Source organism: Wasmannia auropunctata, unplaced genomic scaffold, assembly GCF_000956235.1.
Source record: "Wasmannia auropunctata unplaced genomic scaffold, wasmannia.A_1.0 LD336061.1, whole genome shotgun sequence".
NCBI classification, from domain to species: domain Eukaryota; kingdom Metazoa; phylum Arthropoda; class Insecta; order Hymenoptera; family Formicidae; genus Wasmannia; species Wasmannia auropunctata.
In genome coordinates this window covers 1,346,823-1,356,510 of record NW_012026829.1, presented here as the reverse complement: position 1 = coordinate 1,356,510, position 9,688 = coordinate 1,346,823, and the positions used below count along the sequence as shown (strand labels likewise).

At 40.3% G+C, this 9,688-nt stretch overlaps 2 protein-coding genes across 2 annotated transcripts in view; both read right to left on the bottom strand.

The window, feature by feature from the left end:
• The window catches only part of LOC105450484, a 6,033-nt gene extending 1,997 nt beyond the window's left edge, over positions 1 to 4,036 (bottom strand). Inside the window, exons 1-8 of the mRNA XM_011690336.1 lie at positions 3,895 to 4,036; positions 3,628 to 3,812; positions 2,796 to 3,104; positions 2,583 to 2,710; positions 2,314 to 2,475; positions 2,009 to 2,223; positions 1,081 to 1,295; positions 632 to 900 (exon numbers count right to left, since the gene is read on the bottom strand). Coding sequence (XP_011688638.1) covers positions 632 to 900; positions 1,081 to 1,295; positions 2,009 to 2,223; positions 2,314 to 2,475; positions 2,583 to 2,710; positions 2,796 to 3,104; positions 3,628 to 3,812; positions 3,895 to 4,036 — 1,625 coding nt within the window. The remainder of the gene's footprint in view (positions 1 to 631; positions 901 to 1,080; positions 1,296 to 2,008; positions 2,224 to 2,313; positions 2,476 to 2,582; positions 2,711 to 2,795; positions 3,105 to 3,627; positions 3,813 to 3,894) is intronic.
• Positions 4,037 to 4,423: 387 nt separating this feature from the next.
• LOC105450441 (pancreatic triacylglycerol lipase-like) lies at positions 4,424 to 9,273 on the bottom strand. Its single transcript, XM_011690280.1, has 7 exons — positions 9,049 to 9,273; positions 8,782 to 8,884; positions 7,217 to 7,365; positions 6,561 to 6,806; positions 5,349 to 5,555; positions 4,805 to 4,961; positions 4,424 to 4,715 (listed from the first exon to the last, which is right to left on the bottom strand). Exons 1-7 carry the CDS (start codon positions 9,128 to 9,130, stop codon positions 4,658 to 4,660), a joined length of 1,002 nt encoding a protein of 333 aa, XP_011688582.1. The 5' UTR covers positions 9,131 to 9,273; the 3' UTR covers positions 4,424 to 4,657.
• Between the last annotated feature and the right edge of the window lie 415 nt (positions 9,274 to 9,688).

Genomic DNA, 9,688 nt, shown 5'->3' with positions numbered 1-9,688 from the left:
TTCAGACGTGTGCTCTTCCGATCTAAATTGCTTATGTATAATCATATATAAATGATTAAAAATATACATATATAATTATATATGAACAATTTTTTCTCATTTCTTAAGACTTGATTTTTTGTAAAAAAGAACAATACAAAAATTATTTTTTTAATTATTTTTTAAGTTTTTCTTTTTATTATTATCATTTTTCTTGTATCAAACAATAATTTTACAAGTCAAAGAAACAATATATGGATATGTATGGACATATTTCGCATTTAATTATGTATAATTATATATAATTATATATTTTTATATATGTTTATATATATTTATATATGTTCTTATATAAAAAATTTTTTCCCGGGAAGGCTAATTATTAATATTGCAGAAGATGATTCAAAATGAATTAAAACATCCATGGAGTATAAACAATAAGTATGAAATAAAGATCTTTAATACAAGATTTCAAGATTCAAGACTATATGCGCCTTACTTACCACGCCGAAAGCTCTCATTAGCCTTTTGTTCCTAATTAATTGACAATTTCGAGAGTTCATTAATATTGTTTGATTTTTAATAATCATTTTAACGTGTCATTTTGATGTCAAGATAACTTGTTCTGCTTGGGATTCGCGTATTTCCCTACCCGATTCTCAACAGCGGGGTGAACGGGCTTCTGTGCCTGCCCCAAAGGGCGAGGACCGCGCGAAAGAGATGGACCTCCGTCAGCTCGCATATCATCCGCGGATGAAAGTGCCGCTCAATATACGGATACGCGCTCTCGATTGACGTGTGATAGGCCAGGCCGCCGGTAGCCACGCGATTCAGGCCCTCCGTCAGTGGTAGATAACGCTTTGACTCCGGCAGCTTGTCCCACCGTTTCGCGTTAAAATACCGTATCTCCTTCTCCGGTGCCTTTTAGTACAAGAACGGGGATGCCAGATGCGCCGATGTAATGAAAAAAAGGGTTGCATATTGAATAAAATGGTATACGATTATTTATTATGATTATTGCAGCTCCTCGATCCTTTATAAAATGGATCTCATTTAATTGGATCATGGTAATTGGGCTGTCCTATATAAAAACGTCTATACCTGCAAAAAAGAACGAATGTACGGCGTTGGTTCGGCCGCCACTTTCAAGTAACTGTCCGCCAGGCTGATCAACGAGTCGTTCATCTTCACGCCTACGTTCTTTAATCGATCAGACACGATGCTCGCCGAATAGTAATTCAGGATCAACACGCTGAATAGCATGATGTGTATGAATGCTATGCGACCCGCGTAATGCACCGGAACGAACACGGAACCTGCGAAAGTGCTTGATCTATCGACAGCTCTTCGTTTCCTTTTGCGTTATTCGGTTCGATACTTGACAGAGAATTAACGAAGACATCGTAAATAACGTGCCACAGAGCCTGACAAGTATTTATACACGCAGAAAAAGGATTAGCCAATAAAGCTAAAATATAGCTATGGCAGCTAAGATGTGTCGTTGAAATAGGAACAGCTAATGTCGTTGCTGCCGAAGTTCAATTTATTAGTTATTAAAATGTAGATGCTACAGCAAAAAATATTTGCTGCTAAAATCAAATGATATTTAGCCGAATCTACTGTTATTTTATCTTCGCAATAAAGTAATATTATTTGCGGTATACAACTTATATATTGCAAAATATGAACGCTAAATGCGCTGTATAGATATGCATATGGCAGTGCCACATTGCCAAAACAATTACACATCAAATTTTTGCGCGTAGCTATAAACTTAGCTCTGTGTCCCAAAAGTGCATGATAAGACATTTAGGTACGCATGCCATCTTTTTAGTTGCTTGTACTAATATATATGCTTTTAATTTCAGTTAATAAATTTTTTTATCACAGTGAATGTTTTTTATCTGTAATAGCCAGAACTTATAGCAAATGATACTAAAGCGGTAGCTCTTATAGCTAAGTTTGATTCAACTATTGAAATTTAGCTACTATTACTAACAATTGTAAGTCATTTTTTTTTTGGGTGTACCTTGCTGGGAAACGGCGCCTATCGTAAGAAGAATACAAATGCTGCAGGCCTCCGGCAAACTGTAAACGCCTTCCTGCCTGATCAATATTATCAGAATGGACGCGGCGACTACCATCGTGCAGAGTACAACGTACCAGACCTTAATGTTTAACGGTCGCAAAAACTGCTTCGTTTTGAAATTCGCCGAGGATATTGTCCGAAATAGAAAGCACGATCTGCGTGGAAAAACGATTTGTTCTATGCAATTGCACCGTCTCAATAAGGTAAGACAAATTCGTTATCGCATGTATCACGAAATTACGCACCGCATCGGCCATATTGGACCGATAATATCTCCGGATCGTAATCTCTCCGCTTTCATCACGATTGGACTGGCCGAGATGTCCACCGTCTTTTTCTGAAAAGCGACGAACATCGGCGCGGACATGTCCTGCCGCTTTCTCGGGTCCACCTCCACGATTTCTATACTTCAATTAAAATAGTTCGAAAGATATTTTCATACTTAAAAAAAAGGGAGAGATACGCGAAAGAGTTGCGAAAGTATAATTAAAAGAAATGTTCGCCCGTTTCTTACGTAAAGTTAAAGAGATCAGCCATGTGCAGCAAGATCATATACAGGAATTGGGAGCGACCGTATTTCGCTTTCATATCTTGGTCCAGCACGATATCCTCCGTGGACAAGTTGTAGAACTTACGCGGCAGCTATACGAGATTTCCGATTAATAAATTGCATCGCCAATTGCCGTTACTCGCCGGCAAATCGATGGAGCTAATCGATTATACTTACTAAGACTCCGACTTTGAGCTTCATGCCGTGCAAATTGGATCTTCTCTCGTACTTCGACTGCTTCAGTCTGATCGCCATGCCAGATTTCTCGGTCCAGTAACCCAGGGCGGTTACGTTCAAGGAGCCGCCGCGCGCTTTGCAAGGATTATACACGTCGTACAAATCGAAACCGGTGACGGTCTCGATGGCAATTGTAATGTCGGTCACCACACCGAAGGAATCGTCGTTCAATAAGCTCACGGTGTCGGCCAGCTTTCGTCCCAAAATCAGCCATTTGTGCGTCTCGTCGAACAAGAAAGATTTCGTAGCCTTAAATTAAAAAAAAGAGAGAGAGAGAGATTAATACCAAGAACTTTGCCACTGCAAGAATATGCTGCTTCAACGTCTACGGCTTTATCTTTCTTGACCCTTGCCTGTTTCGCCCCCTCCTCTGGTTGCATTTTCACATACATTACTTCTTTATTTTTACATTATATTGTGTATATTGCACATTCTTAATTCCAGATCTAGATACTTTACGCAATTAATATACGTGACACAATAAAGAATTAAAAAACTAGCAATATAAAGATTAGCTCGTCAATGTAATAACAATCAAAATTTAATGAAATTAGGCCAAACTAACGAGCAATTAAACGAAGGTAACGGCATTTATTAATCTTATAGTACAAAAATAAATTTAAGATGGACACCACGTCTGTCTATCTTAAATTTATTTTTGTACTATATAAGATTAATAAATGCCGCTACCTTCGTTTAGTTGCTCGTTAGTTTGGCCTACTTTCATTAAATTTTTAAGAATTAAGAATGTTTTTGGAAGAGCATCTTTTACCTCGGAATATATTAGGGTGTAATTGTGACCGCCGCATCGCGCGTCCACGTAAACGCCTAAATTGCGATAGTTGTTCTGCAAAAGCCTCCTAAGGCTACGTATCGACGATCCGTTCACGGATCCGAGGCTGCATATCGACGTGAGTACGAAGACTTCGTTGAACGTCCTCGCGAATTTCACGTCGCCTGTCACGAGTCGAGAGAAACTTGTAATAATTATTACCACGAGTCATTTCAATCATGCCATAAGAGATATCGCTATACGCACTTTCGAGACCGCCGCAGGAAAACCCCACGACGTTGGACACGTCCTTATACACAAAATAATCTCGGGCCATGAGATTGTCGTTTGCGTAAGAAACGACCAGTAGACGCGACAGAAACAGTAACTTCCAACTTCCACGAGGCATTTCGTAAATTATACGAATTACGCAGAGATTATTTCAGGAGTTTGACGGATAATAAAGCGGTCACATTCCTAAAGGCCGCGTCCGCCGCAAAGCGCAAGTCCCTTATGAATGTATTCGTTTCATGCATTTTCACGATTTGAAATATTAATTCCTTCGACCGATTTACATATTCATCTACCAGCTTGTATGGAGTCTCCATTTATTATTCATTTCTCTGTACTTTTCTGACGCTGTTTGACAATGTCATTTCGGGACCTTCGCATTTCTGAGAAACCGAGAATAATAAACGGAAGAAATTCAGGAATTTCAGTGAAAAGATCACAGGAAATTTGGCGAGATGGGAAATGTGACGATTATTGCGAAAGGAATATTATTCATTTAACATCGTAGTTTCAATTAATGTAATTTGTACTCTTTCTAATATGTATAGCATTACGTATATTAAGGATACATTCTGACACGATGTACGTTCCGGTGTACGCACTCAGAATCGAGGGGCTTCATAAATAAAGTAACTTATCAATGACTAGTACAGATTACTGCGCGATCGCCACTCGTAATCGTGAGTTCGCAAGTACTCAAGTCGAGAAATCTCCGCCAAAGGATCGGCACTCCGAACGTTTACTGCAGTGCGAAGGGAGGAGCGTTGTTGGTCGTCAGATAAAATTTGCCACGCAACCTGGAGGACGAGAGGAAAACATCGTGATGAATTGGCAATCGCGGTTCTCGCGAGTTTAACGAAATATATGAAATAAGGCGTTATCTTACGAGGTGGAAGCGTATTCGCCCATCAAAACGACCGGATTGTAATCGCAGAGCCGCCCCTTGTACTTTTCCCAGCTGTCGCACATTCTCGCCTTGAAGCCCACCGTGCTGCCGATGCTCTCGGTCATAAGCTGATGCGCCCTCGAATGACTGCAGTAAGCTGTAACGCGCGCCGAGAGGCAATTAAGATATCGCTCGGAAGTCACACTGCAAATCCAAGCGTGTAAATCTGTAGTCACTTTTTACGCATTTATATACGCGTGCTATATTTTTACACATTTTATCTGTGTTTTACACTGCAGTTAAATGCATATTTTTTACATACGCTTACGTATATTATTGATGTAAAATTTAGCGTGTAAAAAATATGCATTTAACTGCAGTGTAAAAAACAGATAAAATGTGTAAAAATATAACACGCGTATAAATGCGTAAAAAGTGACTACAGATTTACACACTTGGATTTGCAGTAGCACCTTTTTAATATTAACCATAAGTTACCACAACAAGAATGCAAGGATAACGAACACCTCGTGATATTACTCACTTATCGTCGGCACGTAAGAGCATCCGGGTTGCGGGATCTTGCCGTCGTTAGGATAAAAATCGGCGTGTCCCAGCGGCGCCAAGAATCCGAACGCCGGACCGCTGGTATGGATCACGTCGACGAATTGAGCGTCGGTCGGATCCAGCCGGTATTCCGGGTCGACGATGCCGGAGATTGTCTCGAACAGTGGACTCGCAGGATCCAGTCCTTTCCGGAAAAATCATCGGGTTACGCTCGCGTATAGCCAGTATTTTCGCTCATCAATTCGTCGATACACCGATAGCAAGTATCATAACTGCAGCATTGTACATTTATAGCCACTTTCCAGTGCTGTCTTATCAGTGTAATATGTTCCAAACGTATACATTGCAACTCCCCAGTAAACGAGAATGAATTAAAATAGATTGAAAAAGATTCATTTCAATGTTCGCGAGTGCGTACTTCTGAAAATCCGAATCCATTTCAATACCCAATGCCTTTGTATTCATTTATAGGAATTGCATGAAACACATTTTCTATTCAATCCAAAAATAAGTTTATTCTTAAAAATAAGAAAGCATGAATAATTGATTAATTTAAAATAAAAAATATATTTCTTCAATACATTTCTTCAATCTAATTAAATTCAGAAAAAATGTTTTGTGACTAGGAAAAGCATTGCGTTTCAATCCATCTAAATATAAAAAAATATTATTTTATATTAATCTTACATAAAAAATATTATATTCTATATATTCGTATTATGAAGTAGAAATTCATTTCATTTCCACGAAAGCCAATCCATTTCAATCAATAAAAAATTTTAATCCATTTCCGTTTACTAATTTGCCTAATTTCACATTATTTATTTAATGTTTAATATCTTTTTTTATCATATCAAGAATCTTTAATATCTTTCTCTACCATATCAGGAATCTTGTGGAGGAAAAAGATGACTATATAAATAATTCCGCTGGAGAGTTACGATACTTTTTTTTTATATCCTCGAACTTGAGCGCGTTTACGATGGCTCTATGAAAACACATCCCAAGCAGAACAACAAGTCAGCTTGACAAGTCATCTTATCAAAATGACGACAAAATGATTATTGAATTATTATACAAATGAATTATATTAAGAATCACTTTTTGATCAATTATGATTCATTTTAATGTCATTTTGACGATAGCGTGACTTGCTGTTCTGCTTGAGATGGGGAACCCACTGATCTACCTGTTATTCTCCCGACACGCCCGTCGTGATAAGCTCCGGCGAAGCCCGCCACGTACGAGCCCAAGCTGTGACCGCTGATGTGCACGTCCTTGTACTCCAGGTTCGAGTCCCGACTCAAGAAGTCCAAGAACTGGCCTAAATACTCACCGACGAGACGCGTGTTCTTAGCCGCCACCGGGTAGGCGTCGGACGCCAAGATTCCCCAGCCGACGACTATCACGTTCACATCCTGATAAAGCAGATACGCTAAAAGTGCAATTAAATTTTATATCTCTATCTTTAAAAAAAAAAAGAGAGATGCTTTTTTTCTTACTTGGAAACAAGCGCGCTTTTTTGGAGGAGAGGCGAGAAGACACGCGGGGATCGCGCCGCGGATCAAAAAGTCGCGCCGCGTTATATAAAAAGCCCGCAGCGCTCGAAACTCTTCTTCCGCGAAGAAGAGTTTCTGGCGGCGAGAGAGCGAGTAAAAACTTTGCAGAACGATTAATTAAGCCGCTATCGCTCGCTGACCCCTTGAACCGACAACGACGTCGATTCCGTGTTTACCGAAATAGGCTGACCCTGATTGTTTGCGAAAGTAGTAGCGCGGCGGTAGTTAAAAGGAATGCGCGCGCGGATTACACATCAGTTGACGCAATCGCGTCAATTCCACCCACCGTCTATCAAATCACGTATCCAGCCCTCGTTACCGGTATCGCTGAATCCGTGAACGATGAACTTGGTCGGCCGGCTCTCGTTGAAGTGCGACGCGTACAGCACCTCGGTATTGTTCAGGAACAATTGCTCCTCGCCGAACGGGTTTTCCCTGCGCGCGAAGCAACACCATAAGAGAGATATTTGCATTGCGACGAAGTTAATGATGAATCTCGAATAAACGCGATAAACGTTAAAGTTCCAGTCCGAACGAAGATTCCCCAGTAAACGGGAAAGGATTAAAATGGATTAAAATTTTTTAATTCATGGATTGAAATAGATTGGCCTCCGTGGAAATGAATGCATTTCTGTTTCATGATACGAATACAATATAATATTTTTTGGATTAGGTGGATTGAAATGCATTTCCTAGTCACAGTTTTTAACTGAATAACGTTCATGATTCATTTTCACGAAAAATAACGAAACTACTATATTTCATTATAAACCATACTTTCTTTTTTTAATTTAATTTGATTGAAAAAAAACTGCATTTCTTATCTAGAATTTTGAATTATAACCAGTATTCACGGTTTACTTTTTAAAACTGAACTTTTTTTGGATTGAATAGAAAATATGCTTCATGCAATTCCTATAAATAAATACAAAGGCATTGGGCATTGAAATAGATTCAGATTTTCAGAAGTACGCATTTGCGAATGTTGAAATGAATTTTTTTCAATCCATTCTCGTTTACTAAGTCCTCATCGCCCGCGCTCACGTACAAGATTTTCCCAAGATTTCCCCGACGTGCACGTGACAAAGGGAGAGAAGTCAAGAAGAAGCGCGCCTTCCTCTCGCTCTTCCTCCGATCCGGCTTGTTTGCCGGAAAGAGAGAAAGAGAGAGAGAGAGGCGCAAAAAGAGAGAAAAAAAAGGAGGGGAAGGCGGGAGTCAATCTGAAGGCGGATGATATTAAGGCGTCAACGCGGCGCGGCGCCTCGACACTCGATAGTCGATCGAACGTCAGCGCTGAGAATAGAATGCCCGCTGATTGCACGTATCATTAAAAAATTGATGCATCCTCCACGGGGCAGGCCCGGCGATAACGGTGCCATGGTGCATGGAAATTAGCCGCGTCGGCGTGTGACTGCTGATTCCCGATCGGCGTCAAGATACTCTCCCGATTCGCCGATTTGCGGTTATATAAAATAATTATTTGGGGAATGTACGTGATCCAAGCGGCCGCGCGGGAACGCCACGTCTCGACATGAGAAAAAACTGAGCGTGGACAGAAAATCCGCAGTATGATGCGTGAATTTAGTTTCGATCGAGAGCTCGTTCGGTGCGCGGGTCCGTTAGGGTGAATGCTCGTCCGGGGGAACGTCGTCTCTACAACCCCCGGAAAGTACGGAACAATTTTCTCTTTCGTTTCCTATTCTGATTGACTGGACTTTTCACGCACATATACAGCCGCGTTGTTATCTCACGTATCGCACTGAGATGCAAAAGCAATATATTACATTTCAATTTTATATATCTCGTCGCAAATATCGTTGTCGCAGCAACGAAATCGTGTATAATACGCACCTGGTGTACAATTTGAAGGTCGCCGGTTCGCGCTCCAGCACCGTCTCGACGATCGCCGCTCGCGCGTTGTCGTTCAGCAGCGTGCCATCCGGATACGCGTACGCTGGAATTAACAACCGGAGGAATAATCAATTGGTTGAGATATCAATTGTAATTCGCATTGCGACGAAAAATTCGCGAGAAATAGAGTGGGAAGGAGAGAAAGAGAACGATTTGCGTATCGGTCAAGCGAGAGATCGTCGGACCGGTCTGATTAACAGTGATTACCTGACCAGGCGAGGAGGACGGTCGTAACGACGAGAAGCTCGACCTGTGACATGTCTCGTCGGAACGGAACGCTGCGCGACATACCAGTCGTCTCTACGAGATGCACCGGATTACTACTTTAACTTGGCTTAACGTCGGTCGGGCCCGTCATTCATCCCGCGCGCTTTCTTTTTGCTCCTCCACCAGCAGTACGATAAGAGCGCCTAATGCCGCCGCTGTTTTAATTCATTGACACGGTTCGCTACCGCGCTTTCTTTTTTTTTTTTTTTTTTTAGAATCATCTGCACAAGCAATTTTCGTCCATCGTGCATTTCTACATGAAAGTAATGAATTATGAAGAATTAATAAAATAAAATTGCAAAACAAAATTGGAGCAGATGAACGTACAGGACGATCCGGCTTTGCAAGGAAATCAATTGACTTGAAAAAAAATTTCAAGTAAACGGGAAAGAATTAAAATTTTTTAATTTATGAATTGAAATGGATTTGGCCTTCGTGGAAATAAATGCATTTCTATTTTTTTATGATGCGAATATAATATAATATTGATATAATATAATAATTTTTTTGGATGTAGATAAATTGAAACAATGCATTTTTTAATTAATTTCGATTTCAATTACAATTTTTAATTAATTAA

Excerpts from the sequence above, each read along its gene's own strand:
- LOC105450441 (XM_011690280.1), bottom strand. The coding sequence starts at position 9,130 with ATGTCGCGCAGCGTTCCGTTCCGACGAGACATGTCACAGGTCGAGCTT. Across the intron at positions 7,366-8,781 it reads ACCTTCAAATTGTACACCAG|GGAAAACCCGTTCGGCGAGG; the intron begins GTGCGTATTATA and ends CTTCGCGCGCAG. Across the intron at positions 4,962-5,348 it reads CTCTTACGTGCCGACGATAA|CTTACTGCAGTCATTCGAGG; the intron begins GTGAGTAATATC and ends CGCGCGTTACAG.